The 20,564-nt window shown below is 37.8% G+C and overlaps 1 protein-coding gene across 2 annotated transcripts in view; it reads right to left on the minus strand.

Moving 5' to 3' along the window:
• Positions 1 to 10,824: 10,824 nt before the first annotated feature.
• The window catches only part of PTAR1 (protein prenyltransferase alpha subunit repeat containing 1), a 34,524-nt gene continuing 24,784 nt past the window's right edge, over positions 10,825 to 20,564 (minus strand). The window contains exon 7 of one of the 2 annotated variants that reach the window (XM_065661255.1): positions 10,825 to 20,171. In XM_065661255.1, coding sequence (XP_065517327.1) covers positions 19,826 to 20,171 — 346 coding nt within the window. In that variant the 3' untranslated portion in view covers positions 10,825 to 19,825. Of the gene's footprint in view, positions 20,175 to 20,564 lie in introns of both variants that reach the window. The other variant, XM_065661254.1, reaches the window with a different exon arrangement.

Genomic DNA, 20,564 nt, shown 5'->3' on the forward strand with positions numbered 1-20,564 from the left:
TGTGGTAAGCATCTGTGAAGTGTTCAGGCATACCCCACCACAAGCTGTCATAAGTAATCCCTACATATAAAGGTTTGTAATTAATTACTACGATAACACAGTGTTAGTTTGGACTATAGTTCTGGTTTCACCCTCCCAAAAACATACCCAAAAGATAGTCTGATTCTTGGAAACAGGGTAGTGACTATTCCCCCATTATGATATGGTTCAACCACTGTGTGCACAGCTGAGTCTTTATATCCCAGTCAAATTGCTGCAGTACTCTGCAAGCGAAGACACTGAACATGAGACTGTGAAAAAAAGAATGTTGTTGAAAAAGAAGGAAGAAATTAAGAAAATGTGAGTGATTTCTGTTGCTTAGACAACTGCTACTAAAATTCTTTCCTCTATTTTTAATACATTGCAACGCTTTAGGCTTTTCCTCCCTTGTTAATAGTTTTTATTCATTGACATTTTTCTCTCCTATCATGGGGACATCTTCCAGCTCGACAACTTTGGCAGTGAAAATAACAAAACCTGGAGGAGATCTCTGTTCCCTTCTTTTCTGTGGCCTGTGTATATGGCCCCAGTACAGCTTCAGGCTACCAGAATCTAGGGTGTACAGAATGCATGTGAGAGACTTCCAAAGCTATTGATTTTTGGGTAGTTACCTTAGGTAAAACACTTGTGATTAAATTCCTTCTTTCTGTCCCGCCTCTCAAAACAGTGAAGCAGTTAGGCCCCAATATAATGTAAATTTGCCTTGCTTTAAGAGGGAGGTTTGACCAGGTGACCTCTAGAGGTCCCTCCCGACACACCCTATTCTGTTACAGTCTTACAAGTTCCATATCCTAAATACATTTTTTTTCCAGAGCTCCACTCTGCCTCATTTTATTTCACAGCTCATCATGACAGGTCTTCTAGCACACGAGTTGTCTGTGAACCTAAAGAGATGCTGCTACCACTGCAACAGTACTAGTATGATGCATTAGCATTGATCTTCAGGCTCTTGCATGTTTTCAATATAATCATCATAGGTCAATTATTTTGTCTTTCAATTTTTGCAGTTAAAATGGTGGAAATCATGGTCTGCTTGTTTTCAAGGTAAGGATTTCATTTATGCAACACAGTTTAGTTCTAGCTCTTTCTGAAAATGTAGGAACAAATTTTGAGTTTTGTAAAACCAAACTTAGATTAAAGTCCTGGACAAATGTAAACTGCCCTTTTAAAACTGACCAGTTTACATTTAAATACAGTAAATAAAACTTGACTGAAAAACTTGTATCAAAAGGACCAAGTCTAAGCTGTAACATTTATGAAATGAAGTAATGCTGTGGATGAACCTATACGATTTGCTGATCACTAAAAAAAAAAGCCTTGTGAAGGTGACAGTTTTCTAAGCCATTGTGGTGGCCTGTAACAAATGCAAATTGACCAGCTTCTAGCATATTCAGACACTCTTGCTCCATGAATAGTGCTGTTTATGCTGAACCCATTTTTCATAGAACCATAGAACAGTTTGGGTTGGAAGGGACCTTAAAGCTCATCTAGTTCCAACCCCCCTGCACAGGCAAGGACATCTTCCACTAGACCACGTTGCTCAAAGCCCCCTCCTGTTTTCATGGAAAGTGTCCCTGTCACAAGGGGTCATTGTGTATAGTTTCCTTCCCCCCTTTCCCTGTATTTCAGTTTAAAGACAAGCATTTGTATCAGTTTGTGCATACCCACATTGCTCCTCTGGGCTTTATGGACAGTGTTATACGGAGTTTATAAATCTGCTGCACAGCATCACAGTCTGCCTTTGTTCTTGTAATATTTTAGGGTCATTTGGCACAAGCTGCTGTGTGAGTATTGGCAGAGCATCTATCTCACAGGGAAGAGCCTGGCCCAGGTTTCATACTGACATCTCATTAGCTGAGCCTGGATATTTCTAAGGGGAAGAAGTTGTGCTTAAGGTTTCTCTTTTCAGGAAAAAATATGCTCTCTAAAGCACATTAACTGGATTCAGCATGTCTACACTCACCCATTAGCCTAGATAAAAGCCTTGGGCATGGCAGCTCAGACCCTTTTTATTACATTAGCCTACTAATCTAGTCATCTTGTATGTATTTTCAGGAATTGGACATTGCGACGATTTTAGGTCTGTGAATTGTTACTTTCAGCCTAGGGCCAAAGGGAAAACAGCTCAAACAGACTGAAAAGACCAGTGCAAGCTTGGCGTAGTTTTAAGGTCAAATGGCTCAAAGTCCACGAGGGACAGAAATGACTGCTTTTTACTGTCTAAAAGATTGGGATTACAGCTTTCATATGTCAAAAAGCATTAATCTCTGACTCTAGTGGTGTGTGAATTACCTGTTGCTGGAAGACTGTCTTCTGTTTCAGAGGTACTTGCTGGTACTGAAGTATGTGGCTTTCAGAAATGTAAAGTATTTAAAATTATGATATTGGACCAATGAACTGCAGGAAGACATTTTTCTGATAAAATCTCCTTCAGAAAATAAAATCAGCCAGCTCATCTCCTTAATTAGCTTGGTCTGAAATAGCTAATTCAGGAGTATGGAGATCTAAAAACCAGATCTATGGCTTTCAAGCGTAGAAACCACCAGTATTGTCAAGTATTCTGACTTCGCATATAATATACCTGTAAAATTTCACTATGTGTGTCTGTATCCAGTCTGTAACCCATTAGCAGCACAACAAACACCTAGGTTCCACTGGCATTTTCCTTCATAAAGTGGTTACCCCTGTCAGGGAATGATACCTTAACATATCTTCAAGCACTCTTGCACACTAGACTAGTGCAGGAGGAGGACCCCTGCCACTTTGTTTATTTGAATAGGTGTAGTCTTTAAGGTAGTACTGGAAGACACTACCTTAAACTAGGTAAGGTAGTGTTTTAAGGCTTTTTTCAGTAAATGACGCTTTTCCCTTTTTGTTGATTGTATCTTATGACATGCCAGCAAGGTAGCTCTTAATTAACTGAGATTCAACACCCCTTGAAGTTTTCGAGTGCTGCTTCAAGCACTGGTTATTGCTTCCAAAAAATTCAATGCAGATTTCTACAGATCTTATTTTCTGTTGATTTCCATCATCCCATTGGCCAAGCTTTGGAGGAGGCACTCCTGTATTGAAATAGAAAACTTCACTTCTATTGGATTGCAATTACTGTAGCCTGCCCATCCACAGGCTGTAAAAACATGTTGTCCCTGTTTCCTAATGTTATAATGATCTGAGGGGATAGTATTTCACTACTTATGCTTTGAAGCATTTACCTTGCCTGAGGGGCCATATACTAAATATTTAATTAATTTGAATTATAAAGCATGCAGCCTCATCTATGGAAGAGCCTTGAACAGACAACTGGCAAAGAGAAAGCTCTTCAGGATATAATAAAGTAAAGCTGCTGTGCCCAGCAGAACCCTAGGCAATAGGCTTAATCACAAAATAAATCCCAAAGATATAAAAAAATTCTGAAAGCCTGAGGTATAATAAAAAGGGACAAATAATCAGTCAGGAATCAGCCATATGGATAATATCATCATATGCAGTAGTATTTGAGGAATTCAGCAACAACGCATTGAAGTAGGTGATTCTGAAAGTATGGAAATCTGAAAAAGAAGTGTAACCTGCTTGAAGCTCACTCTCAATTTACTAGCCCCAATTTTACACTGTAGAGAATTTTGCTTCACTCCTCCCCTTCACTAGTGAATTAGTCACTTTTTTTGTAACATTTTTACAGGGTTTTTGAGACATAAGCATAGATAAGCAATAAAGCTGATTGTGGTTCTTCATCTAGAACTGTTGAATAAACCAAAACTGTATTTTTCTAAAAAGCTGTAACAGTTTAAAGACAATTTGATAGAATCACCTTTGTATTAACAATTATAATATATTCAGACTATGACGTGAACACCCTAGGACATTTAATGACCACAGTGAAGGAAAATAAAATGTATTGTCCAGGTGTAGCAGTTGGAAAAAGTATCTGTGTAGTGAGTATAAAGAACTTGACTTATAATCAGATTGAAGAATTTTTTTATGTAAAATACCTGGCTTCATACTTCTTTGGCTGTTTTTCCTCACAGCAGCCTTGAACAGAATGTTACATTTACCAAAGCTAATGAATTCAGAAAGAGTATCTTGCATTTAGTACATCCAGCTGGGATTTTTCATAGTTTCCATATGGGTGTACAAGGGAATCTCTAGCAAAACTTACACATTGGGAGCCTCTCAGAAGGAATAAAAATGTTATATTAAATATGCTAGCTGCCCTTGTAGGTTTACGCTGATAGATCTTTAGTAGGTTTACAGGAGCCAGCATGTTCAAACAGTGGGAAAGGAACCTTGGAGAAGACTGACTCGATGTACTCTATTTTGCACTCCTCATCTACCTCCATAAGTGGGATTTTGAGGGGCTGGCCTGTTGGCAGCATCCTGATTGTTTGCGGCTGCTGGAACCAGAAGTCTGGGGGTCCTGGTGTTAACCACAGCCATTGCCATTGTCTCCCAGTGGCTGTGTGGTACGAATGCATTTTCAGGCAAGAGGTAAGAAATAAGGTCTTACTGAAAATGACTTCTTGTTGCGCTCACCAAGAACTCCTGTAATATGAACATTTTCCTTCTGAATGCCTTTTGCGCTAAGCTTATTAGCAAGGACATTTCAATGTCATTTATATGTCTCTGACTTCCCGTTTTCCAGGCCTTTCTTTTCAGACCCGATTTATTTCGAGCAGCAGTCTTCGCCAGCACTCCTGCCAAAGTGCACCAAATAGCTCCACTGCTAGTTTTATACGTTCATTTACCTGCTTGTGAGATCGACACAATGGAGGGGATAATTCAGCACTACCCTGATCTTCCCCATCTAAGACCTAATAACAGATGGAGATAGGATGTTGTCAAACCACTCAAATGACCTTCTCCAACAGCAAACTCTGCAGAGTCCCAGCCTGCGGTCCAGATTTATCTATACAGGGAAAAAAGTTAAAAGAGATGTTCTGGACTGTGTATCTTCTAGCAGTGCCAATAGCTTCACCTCTGGTTTGTCTTTCCATTACAGTGCAGTTACTGAGGTGTCTCAGGGAGCGAGATGTGGGAGAGTTTAAAGCGTAATTTGGAGAAGGCAGCAGGGGTGCGTGGTTTGCAAGGTTGAAACAAGCATAGGACTTGGCAGGGTCAGTGCCTATTCCATCTGTTTATCAGGCAGGGAAAGCCCTTGCCAAGGACACTTAGAGGGAGCAGAGAGAGTAGGAGTGCTTGTTCTACAGAACAAGAAAAAACCCCAAAAGACTCTATCATTAATCAGGCAATGGGATTATTTTCTCGGTGGGAAATTTTTGTTATTTCAGCAGCAAGACATACAATACCCTTATTGGTGGGCTGGTTCCTGGAGTCAGGTACTTCCAGCACTGCATGTGGTACCATAGAAACCAGCCATGGCATCAGCCCAACTGCTTGGCAAAACCAGGCTAGAATTAGGCTCAGCTACAGTTTTTAAATCCATAGCCTCCTGCATGCAATTTCAGGCTTTAAGTTAATGACTTGGCACCAGTACCATTCACAACAGCTTTGGTTTTGGATTTCAGCAAGTGGGAAGAACCTCAGCTGAGGCATTTCCACTGGGAGCCCCAAAGAGTCCAAGAGAGAGCAAGAGGAGATACTCCCAGTGAAGTATCCCCAGAACCACAAACTCCCTCCTGCTAGCAATCTAGTGGGTCCAGCACATTGCTTGCACATTCAGGCTTTCAGACTCACTGCAAGTCTTATTTTTTCGAGGTGAAGCTTGTGACAGATTTCAGGTGCGGTCTCTGACTGTTTCTTCTTTGAAGCACATCAATGTTGCATCAATGTCTGCCATGCAGAAACCTGTATTACATTTTATCACACCTGTTGATCGAGCCCTTTGGTCAAGTCTGTATCTTAGGCCTTACCACACCACCTGGCAGGACTGGAAGTGCTCCTTTAAGCAATGCTTGAAAGAGAAGTGCCAATGAAACCCATCCTTTTAGATTTTTTTTTTAATGGTCACTAATCGTATGTGATCCCTTTTCAAGTGTCAGTCTCATGATAACTGAGATGCCTGATCCTTGTTGACAGGAGAAATGTAATGTAAGTCTGAGGGAGTCAGTGTCTTGTCAGAAGCTCAAATATGTAATAACAAAACCAAAAATCCAGCCCTGCCTAATTTGCTGCAAATCAATGAGGAAATCATCCAGGTGCAGGCCTGCATTCAGACCACAGGAGCAAATTCAAGAATAGTCAACAGTTTTTAGTGAAAAATGAAGCAACTGAAATATACAAGAGATAGCTGACCCAACAGGAGAAGCTGTCGCAAAAGAATTCAGGGATATTTGTGGGGTTTAATGATGACTAGAGTTGGATAATAAAGCCTTGCAGAAAACGGAGAGAGTTTTATGTTCTCTGAGAACACAGAAGCAACAAACTAAATGAAAAACAATGGCTTGTCTAGACCTGTGTTTATGCTAATATTTGCATTAATTCAAAAAGCAAAAGCTATTAATGTATATGAAGTCTGTCTTTTAAGGTGATGGTGAAGCAGATATAAATCAACTTCCAAATATTGTGTTACTCTGTACACTGAAATTGGAACATCCTCCTTGTCAAAGTAAATTAACCCAGGAGGAGGCCTGCTTGTGTATCTCAAGTTCACATGTATCTGCTATGTTCCTTTATACCCTCTATTTGGAAAAGCTTCAATGGGGGGACTGTGCATAAACACTAGTCATAAAATCTTGGATGGCAGCAACAAATATGACATACAGTCCAGCAGATTTGATGGATGATGTATATTATTTCATACACAGCTCCTCTCCACTAAGATTTTTTCCTCTTGCGTAGCAAGATTGCTGGGTCATGTTTAACAGTGACTGTCATCTGGGGAGGTGAAAAGAGCAGGCAGTAGAAGTGAGTGAACAGGCTCAGGGGATGGCTAGTTGAGAAATGTTCTCACGTTGCCCTATGGACCAAGTTGAGATGAAAGGCAACCTTATGGCTTCTGCTAAAGAAATGGGATCTTTGATTACTTTGGTGAGGAAATTTCATGCCTGCTCAGAACATGTACATAGGTACATAAATGTATGTTCACACATAACCGTATTTTTCACAACAAAGGAACACAGGAGTAAGATCCTAGCTCTACATTTCTGTCCCTTTTAGAAGAGTTACAGGAGACAGACATGTTTCAAACCAGTTCAGACAAATTTAAAGCATTGGCAGCAGAATTCCCTTAAAAAAAAAAAAGTTAGTCTTGCTCTAAAGATGTAGCCAACTGTTATGGTCATGAGTACTCTCTTTGTTTTACTTTAGCTTAATTTCAGCTGAAGGTAGTCTAACATTTCTGAACTCTCTTGCGATTCTTTTTTGTTGTCATGGTTTTACAGTACATCACCATGGGATTAAATGGAAGTTTGCTAGAAGAGTGAAGAGGGAAGCTTTTTTTTTTTAATTAACTTTTATTGAAATGAAGCCCATTTTTGTAGAGGTATAGTATTATTTCTTTATAATGATCTACAGTGACAAGAATATGCTCCATAATTTATGCATAGCAAGACTTGCTCCCCATTTCTAAATGGCATTTTAACTGTTACAGTGTAACTAATCACATGAAAAGAGAAATGGTGTTTGAAATCAGAATTTTTGGCGTTAGAGACCATCCTGAGAAAAAGCTGCTGTGAAAACAGTATGTGTGGAAATTCATTTTACTAGCAGTTTTTGAAGCAAACTGTGGTACGTAGGAGTTCAAATGGTTAAGCTATTAAAGGACTTTCTATATGCAATATTTTCACATAAAAAGTATCAATACTTAGACTGAATACTGTGGTTTGTATGTGATACATCACAAAAATGCCATGGATTCTTTGCTGCAGTTTCAGCATTGCAGTCTTAGTAAAAATTATGTCTGCTACTCATTAATCTAAGCACTATCCATCTATTGTTCTTTTGGAATTTGGAAACTGAAATAAAAAAAAAAAGTATATATATATTCTTGTGTTGTTGAAAAACATCAGAATACAAAGATTACTCCATCTAAAATAAGTTTCCACAGAGGCTGAATTTATTTCCTTCAAGTGCATGACTGATTACTATGGAGATGAATAGCCAGACCAAGAGCCATGTCCCAGATGCCTTCTCCAGAGGATTCTTGTGTAACAGTGTACTAACCAATTTCTATTAACCAATTTGGTCCTGTTTCTCTTTTCCTCAGAAAAAGCCATATTGCTCTTCAGTAGTGAAGCTAAGCTACTCCCATGAGGAAAGAAATTAAGGTCAACAGATTAACAGTGGCTACTAACTTTTCATGGCTCCACTGATTTATCTGCAGCTCTGATAAATCTCCCTGGCCAAAACAAGTTATCTCCCATACAACTAAACATACATAAACAGGTATGCTAACCTGAAGTGACACTATAGAATGGGGATGCCTTATCATTTTACTTTGCTTCATGCCTGCGTAGGTTTAACTAAAGATGTATGCTTTTAGCTTTAGGGTGGATAATGATAATGAATGGCTGGACTGATCTTTCTCTTGACGCCTTTGGTAATGACTGACTGCCATGGAAACCATTAACTGGCACCTTCTGTAATTTCTGTCTTTCCAATCAGATGGAGACACCAGGCAGATTACTGGCAGGCAGATACTTCCATTTAACCAAGCAAGCTCATATGGAGAAAGCAAGCAAGACCTTTGAAATCCCGTAGGTTCTGCAGCATCTTTGTTACCCATCTTGTCTTTTGAGCTGCAGGCTATCCAGGAAATGTTTGCCAGAAGTAATGCTGATACTACAGGGGATGTCAGAGTTGAGAATATATCCAAGAGAAATAAAAAACCCCATCCCACAGTAAAATAGAAAACTTCCCTTGTGAACACTCCAGATGCCAAAAAACTCTTGCCCTCAAAACGCTGTCTTCCTCTGTTAGACACCACTTTCCTAGCTTGTTACCATGTCAGATACATCTCATGTACTCAAAACACAGCCAAACAAACATACTTCTGTCCTGCATTTTTTCATGCTGTGCCCCCCAACTTACCCATCTACTGAGATGTATTTTGCTGTAACGTTTCCACTTCCTTTTACTTCTTTACCAGATACTGCACTGAAGTCATTCTCACAGGAGCTTCTGGTTACAAGGGAAGTGGCAAACCCATGGCTTGCTTTGCAAAGGCATAGCAACCCCAAACAGACTGCGGAGTAACAGCCAGACGCTCTGTGCCTCAGAAAAAAAAAAAAAGCAATGCCATTACTGCCTTCTGGCATCCAGCAAAGGAGTTCCAGTGGTTTTCATATGCTTATTAGTAGCTGGGGAAAATTTATATTTATTGGCACTGGAAAACAGTGGAAGATCCTATACCAAAGAACAAATAACTGTAACAAAACAAAGGACAACAACCATGCAGACACATTGCATTTTTCACTTCTTTTCATTGAATCACAGAATAGTTAGGGTTGGAAAGGACCTTAAGATCATCAAATTCTAACCCCCCTGCCATGGGCAGGGACACCTCACACTAAATGATGTCACTCAAGGCTCTTTTCATGTGTGTTGTTACCTCATTACCTCACATACATAGCTGATGAACAAGGTATGAGGATGAGAAGACAATCAAAAAGACCACATAAACTTGAGAGTTATTGACCCTATGATTCCAGTCACGCACTGTAAAATATATAAAATACAAAACTGCCTAACATTATTTGAAGGATTTTTACTTGCACTGCTACACTGCAACACCCTAACATAGCCATTGCTTTAGATAAAAACACCAAGCCCAACCATACATTCTGTTAATAATTCAATATTCTTTAATATTAATAATTTATTAAATTGTTAAATGTTTAAATTGCATGAATGTCAGAATTATTTGGGTAACAGCCTGAAACGAAAGCTCTTCAGAGAGCTACTGATTGCCCTGATATACAAGGACTGGAAGCAAATTTACTGCAGTATTAACTCAAGTCTATGAAAGGTACCTTAACGTAAGTCAGCTTCAATAAACAATGAACAATTTTTGATAAATTAAAGCAAATGAAGCAGAATGCTATTTGAGTTTAACTGCAGATCTAAAACCTGAAGACTGAGTCCAGGTGTTTATGCATATGTATTTGCATAATTAGAAAGTTTCGACAAATCAATGAACATCTTTTCATCCAATTCAGATTAGGGGTCACCTGACCATTCTTCTTCAGCTAGTTTCATAAAATTTATGCAGCAAAATTTGTGTTCTAAAGGCAATCAAGTAGGATCAAAGTACCATGCTTCTGTCTCACATCCTTCATATGAACCAAACAAAGAATGTTTTTTTAACTAAGAGGGCAGTTACTGGCTTTTAAGATCCATGAAATGTTTTCCCTTCAATTGTAACAGCACATAAATATGTATGAACCCTGGAAGCTGGTATAAACTATTCCAGTTGATTTCATATTTTAAAAGAGGCAAGAACTTCACTGAACATCATGCTGAAACTTAAAGAAGTTATAGAAACAGAAGCATCACCCAGCTGTCCAAGTTCTGCAACTTTCAGCAATACAGCCAGCTTCTAGAAATTTCCAGAAAGAAACTGCTAACACAGAAAAGCTGCTGCTCTTCTCCATCCTTTCACAAACAAAGCTTGAACAAAAGACATAGGAATAAATTTGAAAAAGTCTTAACTGTTGATGTTTAAATAGAGCAGAACCAAGTCTGCTGCCATCAGCTGAATTCACAAGAGATGATAAAGTTCCTGTGAAAAGAAGCTTATCACTGAACAGAGATTAGCAATAATTAGGAAGGATATCTGTTTGTAAACATATCGGAGACCAGGGTAAATACACTGTCACAGAAAACAGAGGCTTTTTAGGAGATGAAAAGTTTATTTAAAAACTGCGAACATTTAACAAAAACGATTTTACACTATTTCTATTTTCTACAGAAATACAGTAACTTACAGCTGTGCTTAGTCCATTGTCACTAATGCATATAAAAAACAAGTCTGCTGATAAATAAGTGGGGAAAAAAAAATTAAAATAAATCTATTTACCACCACCACTAAAATTGTACCTGTAAATTTTAGAAGACATCTGCATAGAATAGTGAGGGCTCTGTTTTGTCAAGTTATTTTTTATGTTGTACTACCAGGATAGATAAAAAAAAATCCTTAACATGCAATACAAAATATTTGAGATAGAACAACGTAAAACTCAGTGTGCACAACTGTAAAGCAGTGCTAGGATGCCCCCCTATGTTTCTAACTAGACATCAGACAACTGAACATGTTATATGGTGGAATCTCAACTTCCCTTCACATCAAAACTAGGTTTATAACCATGAAAATCTATACTTGGCTAGGTTCCACTGAAGATGGATTAAAGGTGTGGAGAAAATTATCTCATACTAGATAACAAATCATTATAGAACATCTCAAATTATCATTAAGTAGATGCATTTAAAAAAGGAAATTAGCTGTTGCCTAGTTATAAGCATTTGTGAGATGCCAGGGTGACAAATGTGCAGTTGCACCATAAAATGCATATAGAATGCTTGGAGAACAGCAACACTTAACCCATTCACTGCTTACTGACTTTCTCCCTTCAATATTGCATCAGTTATCACATGGCACTTAAAAGTTTTCCATTCATCCCCAAATACCTTGTGTAAAACTCCGGCATTGACCTACATGCTATTGATACACAGTACTTCTCAAACTAAGCTATGACCCTGGCTTGCACACAGGTATGCTGTATGAAACCTTTTTCCACTGAAAAAGAGGAATAAAAAAAAAAAAAGAAAGAGAGGGGTAGGGGAGAATGGAAAAAGAGGAAAAGGTGGGGGGAGCAAAGTTGGGCAGGGCAGGAAGGTGAAAAAAGGAAGCTTTCTTAGCTGTTTATACCCTGTAGTGTTTCTAACTGCCCTTTTAAACCTATAATATTCCACAACCGTTAACAGCTTCTCCTCAACCACAGGGCTAATAAATATATACTATCCAACCGTTTTTCCTTGAAGTCACGAATACGACCATTTTCAAAAGACCAAGAAGTCACTTACAATACAGCACACTAGATATGCCAAAGTTACCACTTAGCAGCTGATACCCTCTCTGCAGCATGGCCTGATCCTAAGCCACTGGGAATTTTGTTACTCATTTTAATAAATGTAGAATTCAAGCACTCAGAACAGAAACAAACTAATGACCAGATCCCACAAATTATTTCTGTACAAGGACCCTGGAGGGTTTATTACTTGTTCATACCAAGGTTTCTGATTTAAAGAATCCCCAAATTAAGTAAGCCGAGATTGCACGTATTGACTCAGGGCTTTCTTACATATTCTACCTTCTGTTCTACCAGTTAGTATGAGAAAAGGAAAAAAACAACTAACCAACCAACAACCCCCCCCCCAAAAAAAACCAACAAACTAAAAACCAAGAACCAAACCCTAACCCTCAAAAAGAGAAAAAAACCAACCAACCTAGCCTGTATGAGCAGAACATGTCCTTGCTTTTTTAAATTTTGTATTTAAGATGATGAGCAATATGTTCAGAAATGCCCTGTGGTTCTAAGTGCTCATTTTAGATAATTTGGAATGAATCACACTGTTTAACAGGAGACAGGAAAGGTGCTAGCATTTTCCAGTAAAACTGAGCCCTTTAAAGAGAGCTCTCAAATCCAGTAATTCAAAATAAGAAGGCATTAAAAATTATGAGTAACTTTGAAAATATTTTTTAATGTGATTCATTTTTGTAAAAAGAACATAAAAATATTGAACAAAAAGTACCAAAAAGACTACCTGTTATTTGTATTCGAATACCAATTTCAGTTGCTAGTTTGTATCTGATGTACTTTTCCCAATCTTTTGTGATGTATAAGCACTTTCATCCAAAATATGCCTGTCTCTTCTTTCTGGGAGACTCCTGAAAGGTATCTGCCAGGTAGAACACTGGCTGAGCACTTCCCAGTTCTCCCAGCTTGCAAGTTCACCATCTCAAACATTCCCTTTGAGCACTTTGAATAAACACCACAACTAATCATTTGGTTTGGGTATGCACACTCTGGCCCAAGTATCATGAAAGTAAGGCAAAGTGACATGACACTGGCAATGATCCTGCTAGATCCAGACTTAGGACAGGTCTTCCACAGAAGAGTTCTGTTCACACATCACCAGCTTTATATGAGGATAGCCATACACAGGAGATTTTTGCCTTTTTCACAGGACATAAATACAGTTCCGCCACCCATCCATCCACCCAAACATACATGAACACTTACTGTTGGAGAATAAATATAAATAATTTATTCATAGATAAGCTCTCTACTGATGATAAAAAAAAAAAAAACCAACAAAAAACAATCCCCTCTGAACAACAACAAAAAAGATAAACCAATCCCCCTTTAAAAAGAACCCATCACATGACAAAGTAAGACCCGTGAAAAACAAACAGTGCTTTACATTCACTATCCTGTGGAACACTGGTTGTTTATCAGATTACTTTCCAGTGTCTTACTGTCCTGCCATAATTTTATGTTTCCTGCCACAAAATTTACCATTCCTCTAGTTTATCTGCACTGGAAATTACATAAATTTTACAGTGATCACAACTATGTATCTGTGATTTTTTCATAGAAAAAGTATTGCAAAACATTAAACCAACTGCATTTCCCCCTAATATGAAGCTGTGAGAATTAAATATTTTTTCATGTATCTTGATAAAATGAGCATTTTTCTCTATACAGAAGAGTACTTTGATGGACATGAGAATGTTAGAAAATTTAGTGGCTCACTTGAACATTGTTGTGCTGTCACTACCTTGGAACTTAAAACCATTTAGGACACCTACTATTTTTATTACATGAAATTAAAGACAATGTTCCTAAGCACACTATTCAATATGACTACCCAGTTTTAAATGTAGTCACTTCAAAAAAGAAAACAAAAGGGAATGGACACAATAGGTGTAAATATATTTTGTCTTATAAAACAAGTTCTGGTACCTTGTATCATTTATGCAATTTTTTCAATTACAGGTAGTATTCTCCTAAAAACACCCAAATATTTATCTACTCATTCTACACAGGCATTCAGGAAATCTTACTGTATTAATGATGTACCAATTTCATATCCTTATTCACAATGAATGTACAAGTGTACCTTATCCAAGAAGCGCTCTTTGTTTCACCATAAATATATTCTGTTAAGAAAGCGTACCGTGAAGAAAATATACAGCTCACTGTGGGTTCTCCCTACCTTCATCTATATACAGAAGGATTAACAAATGGTGCAGATAAAGATGGTTAATAAACTAGATGAGTCCTGCTCTTCAGAATAGCTGTATTGTACATAAGCATCTGCCAGCTACCAACAACTAGAAGCTTTTGCAATATTTGTATTCACACTCCTAGCAAAAGTTCTTTAAAAAAATAAATCTAAGATACATAGTGCATCAACAGAGATACTATAAAAAGCTTCCCCATCATTACAACTTATAACTTTGTGAGCTAGTGACTACCCTACTGAATAGTACTAGGGAACTCAGAGAAGAAACCCAGCAACTATCAGGGGCTTCCCTGAAGACTGCAACAGCAATTTAATATACAGAATAACAATACGATGCAGATGAAACAGATGAATGAAAGGTCTAGTGTGAATCATTAGGTACAGTATTAGCATATGGGTGGATATAAAACACTTTCCTAGACGAAAAAAACCAAAACCCTTAAAAGCTGGTTACTACATGTTTAGCTTTTTTTTTTTTCCTTTAAATCGATAATTATAAACCGTAAAAATGTACCCTAATTCACTACAATATACTATGCCCTGAGAAGTAGCATTACACACTAGTAAAAGCCACTAGAAAGTGTCTGGTCTATAATTCAAAGCATAAGCTGTCTACAAGGAATTTCTTGGAAGCACATACTTCCTCCATTTTTCAGCAATGCATTGCTTTTTCAGAGGAATATACTAATGAAAGTTTATGCTAATTCTAGTTTACCCAACTTTAACTACAAGAGTTTATTTTTTATTTTTTCCTCTCCTTTAAACTCTCCTGGGGAAACTAGATGGCTTCATAGGTAAAGCTCTTTACTTTTCATCCCATAAAGAGGATGCAGGCCTAGTATGAGGTTCTGAAAAAACTAAGCCTGATGAACTCTACTTAAGGACATCAATGAGAGCTACTTTTTGGGAGGCAGTCAGCTAGCTAAACACAAAATGAGGCCACCTCACCAATGTTTTGCTACATTCTTCTTTGCTGGTTAGAAGAACAGAGAGGAGGCTGGGATGTAAACACACCCCTGATCACACAGGGGAAAAAAGGGCAAATTATGTTAGACAGGGACAATGAACTTCCTTTGAAACCAATTTAAAGTTAAGTGCCTTTGAGAATAGGTGAGTTACCCTCTTTCCTTTGTATCTGACATTAATAAAACAGTAAGACCTAATTGTAAAGACCTCTCATCACCAAATGAGAACAGGACAAAAGTCACATCTGCATTTCACTTCACTGCTTCTTTTTCCAGAATTGCTCTAAAAGATAGAACTCAAGAACTGTGCTGTTGCCCTCTCCTTCACCCCCCCAGTAAGTGCAATGGTCCACTTCTTGGTAAATTAAAAAAACCTAAGGAACATTCTTCCCTCATAGAAGACCAAACAAAACTAAACAAATAACCCTGTCTGTCCAAATATTCATCAAGTCTCTGAAGACTCATCACTTAAATTGTTCTCTGGTAGTCACATCTTGATCATTGTATTATGCTATTCTGAAGAAGTATGCTTGTTGAGTCTGGCTATGCAGACAAGCCTTTCCAAAACCCTTTGTTTCTACTCATCAATACCATACTGTATTGTTTTAAAAATTCTTTAATACTCTACCTAGGAAAAACAACCAACCAACCAAACAAACTTACTCCTGTCCATACGGACTAGCTACACATTTTAATTAAGCAGCACTAACATAAAACTGGAAATGCCAGAAATTTTGCTTGTAAGACAGAATCTAAGCTTTCTCATTATAGCATGAATTTGCATAAGTTCCATATAAAGTAATCAATCAAACAGAATAAACCAACAATTTACTTTTCTACCTCTTTAAACGACACAAGGGTTTAGTTGTATAAAGGACATGTAAGAAGTCAACAAAACACTAATATGCAAGAATGAATAGATTAACAAATATTAATCAGAGCAGCTATAGTAAAGCATTCCAATAACAACTTTAAACAAGTTTTGTTATTGTAGCTATCTTTAATGCTGCATGCGTTGCTCCAGTGACTGTAAGACACAAGATAATCCAAATGCCAAGGAAATAACAGTGAAGGTATTTAGCAGCAAAGAATTCAACTTCTTAAAAATGTGATTCCTTCTATTCTAGTATTTGTAGTTTCAAATTACATTTGTTCCTCAAACCCCTTTGTTTCTAGCATAAAGAAATACCTACAAAGACTAATCTAGTGAACAAAAAAAATTTGCATCAGTTCAAACGACACTACAGCAGAAGACAAAATCAGTAAAGATGCTGAACTTCATATAAAGCCTTTTACAGGTTTAAAAGTTTGATTTTATAGTTGAAGGAACTTCATAAAGTAAGAAACTTGCACTCTGCAGCTTTTGTTGGACACTTTCTCTGCAAGAATGTTCACCAAGTATATTATAATTCCCTGACCTCTGAAACACAAAACAACTGCAATTCACTACTTAAGATAGCTGTACCTTTATGTGTAATATGTGTAACTACCAATGGCCTGAAACCATTTTTCTTTTCTTCCAGCAGTGGCCAAGTGGGACTCTGTATTAATACTGAATGGATAGACAGGCATGTTCCAAAGACCATAGTTCCAGAACATCCCACAGTTGTGAGCTTAATGTAATTTTTGGGAAGTGTCTCTTCAATCATTTCATATAACTGGCTTCAGGACATTGACAGCTTGAAGTAATTTAGTTACATGTTTTCTTCTTTCATATAATCCATAGTTATAATGAAAAAAATTAAAGCACGATTTTGACAGCTTATTGTTTGTATTTCTTTCAAAGGGAAAGATAGGACTTGTTTTGCTTTCGCTTTTATTGTTCACTTTTCTGTGTTGCAGAGTCCGGTCTGCAAACACTTCTAAGTGCAGCTATTCTCACTGGATTTAAAAAAAATAAATAGGACTTCCACTAGGTGTAGGCTTTAAAAATCCATAGTTAAGAGTCATACTGCAGCCACCCATGTTTTGTAAAAGTAAGTAATATTGATCAACTCTAATCAGAGCTCTCAGAACATTTTCCAAGTAAGAAAATAGAATGCAGCTCTGTTCAGTTACACACGACCAAATCTTGTCTCCATACAAGCATGCGTAACTTGTGCTGACATGAATAGGAACTGCACAAATGTTTATGAGGGGAGCTGCTGGGTTTGTTTACAAAGGCAAGATTGTAAAATTCAACAGCACAGTAATTCCATGATACAGTTCTAAGAAAGCTACCTAAGCCTCCAGGTAATAGTCTGGAAGAAATATATAATGGGTTTCAAGTCAGATTCTAATACAGATCTTTTCCTCTAAACCCCTCAATCACTCTAGTGCACGAAGAAACCCATCTCTTCCCTTCCACAGTTCAAGAAATATTTCTTATCTTGCTCCCACTTCCCAGCCTGCTCCTGCCACTAATGTTTTTCTCATGAACAGTAAGTTTTGCTAAGGTAAACAGAACCCACAACTGTGTTACTGTTGGAAGTAATCTGGGGCCAAAAGCATGATTCCTAATACATTGCCAGCTGACTTCATGCTTCCCAGGTTCATACTAGTAATTAATGGTATACTGTTAGTCAAGTTGATCCAGGCTACCATACATGCTACGCATCAAGTCCTCTGGACTGGGTAAAACTAAAACTTCTTGCTCAAGTTAAGTTTTTAAGTTCAGGCTCCAGTTTGTAACTGAACCTACCCCATTTGTCAGTGGTCATAGAGACAACATCTTATGATGAAATTAGCATCTGAAGCCATTCCCACACCTCCTTAATGTATTGACTATGCTCTTCTGCAACTAAAACCATCAACCAAGACAACATCCCAAAGCACCTCAAAACAAAATGCCATGTGTAGTAGGTCCCCAGCTATACAGAGGCAGGTGTGGATATCCACTAAGACAAAGCTTTGCCAGGGAGATACTCAAGCCTAGGTCAGTCTTATCTAGGTACTGTAAACAGAAGACTGTACATTTAGAAATGTCTTTGTTAGCTACTCTGGTGCCTGAAATGAGTTATGAACATAATCTCTAAGACTAGAGGTGGCCTATGTTCATTCTGAAATGCAAGAGTAACCCCCATCCATCAAATTTTTTAGAACTGTTGGAACTGCACATTTCAAGTGCCTTTTTTCTTTCCAAATAATACCTTACGTTTTTTTCTCCCTCATTGTTGCTCTCTCTACCCATCAGAAACAGCAGCTTGAAACTTAGCACTGTCAGGAGGCACTTTGGGCAGGAGAAATATACAGCAATTTTGGCGAAGAGTCTAGCTTGAAAATCTAATCCCCAGTGAATAGTCTGCTTGGAACACAGGCAATATTACCATTACACAAATTAATACAGTTGTACAAAGTTTATCCCCTGGGTCTTTGGACAAGCACAATTCATTCAGTTAGTGTAAAAAAATCCCTTATATAGACAAGTTCCAAGGAAATGACAAAATAAACCATTTATGTTTAATTTCACTGGACTAGAAACATGTTTCAAATTCCCTTAAAGTTTACAGTTATGTAAACAGAGATGTACGGTTGGAGAAGTACTTTTAAGGAAGAGTAAAAAAAACCAACCACAAACCAACCCACAAACAATCCAGAACAAAAATGCAAAAAACAATCCAACAAAGACTGAAGCTCTGCAAGAGAACAAAAGTGAAGAGATAGCTCCCTCCTGCTGACTACTTTTGGGATTGTACAGTGACCAGTCAGAAGAATTACTTTTTACTCCATCATGTATTGACTTAAGTGGTCTTAGTTAAGGACAAGTTAGCAATATGTGATTTAGCAGGCTGAGATTCTGTAGTGCACATAATACATTCAGAAATGTGTATTGAGTGTCATTAATTCTGGATTGTTGAGATAAAATAAATAAATAAATACCAAGTAGGTAACGAAGGTAAAGTAGTCTAAGAAAATTATTTTCAAATATAGTTCTGAACGTAAGCGTGAACATGTGTTTAAACTATTTTCTGCCACATATTCCTGAATCTGCTTTCATGATTTCAACTTCATAGACTTTCTTATCAAACTCGTGTAAGAACTAGTAAGCAAACAAAAACCCAGTTACCACAGTAGAAGGCTCCAATACCACTACTAGAGCCTTGAGAAAGAAACACTTCAGTCTGGTGTTCTGCCAAAGGTTGCTAAAACAAAAGTAATAGCACTCACCAAATACAGTTTGAACCCAATAAAGTATTAGCAAGGTGCCACTATAGCAAAGAGGATCAACCTGGAAACACGTTTAGGTGATACAGAAAGATCCTCTTATTCTTTTTCCAGACACTGTTTCAAAAACATTTCAGACTTTTTTTCTCTCACACTTTGCTGTTATTGTTTTGAAGCCAATGATTCAGAGTCCACCTTAATGCAGAAGTAAGAAATAAGAATGTCACGGTAGGAAGCTGACACAGAATGATTTGGTGAAAAGATTAAGGAACAAACTGTATTTGCTTACTAAAAAAAGTACGCCAGTTCTTTAATAAATAAAGTGACAGACTTCTACTCTGAATATGAACTCTAAGACTGACCATTAAGAGTGGAAAACACATGGTTAGCTAACACTTGCAATCAAGACATGCATTTGTGTCTGAAAAGAGAATATTGCACTAAAAGAAGAACCCTGTAAGCTTTAAACACTCTCTTCACTGACCTAAAAAACTAACTAACCATTTCCTATAAGCAGTAGCAAACCTGGCTTGATCCACATCCCTGCAAGTTGATAATACTTCATTAATGAACCGGTATTCCATTTCTGAACCAAAAGAGTCCTGCACAGGAGCACGTTTCAGGCGTTTTGTTTCTTGGGTATAAACTTGTTTGCTGCTGGATTCATTCAAACCATCAACATCCATAGCTTGTGCCATGTGACTTATCTCAGGACTGTAGTGGGAATTACTCAATGTTTCATCATTGCTGCCCACAGATGATACCACTGCACTCAGAAGAGGAAGTCTGTTTCTTAGGTGGTGCTGAAGGTAGAACACACACCTTCTTCAGGGTAAAAGGAAGGAAGGAAAAAAAAAAAAGGGAATAAAAAGTCATGTACTGAAAATAATCTGCTGTTGCTGCTGAACTGCTTCAGTTCATTTGCCACCCTTCCAGATTCCGCCCCCCAAGCCAAAATCTGCAGTCACTGCTCACACTCTACACAAAAAGGACTTGCTGTCACTCTGGCAAATCTGTTGTTACCTACTCAGGCACATAAACGTAGCTGGCAAAACAGCAGTTTTCTGCAGTTGATCCATCTTCTGCCTATCTTTTGCCTTTTAAGCATTTTAAGGCTGATCAACAGTATCCCGTGTCTCTCGCACAAACTACATGGTCAAGTAGAGCTTACATCAAGTAACTCTTTCCCTGGGTGGTACCTTTTAAAATCAGAGT

The sequence above is a fragment of the Lathamus discolor genome, chromosome Z (genome assembly GCF_037157495.1).
Source record: "Lathamus discolor isolate bLatDis1 chromosome Z, bLatDis1.hap1, whole genome shotgun sequence".
Classification (NCBI taxonomy): Eukaryota; Metazoa; Chordata; class Aves; order Psittaciformes; family Psittacidae; genus Lathamus; species Lathamus discolor.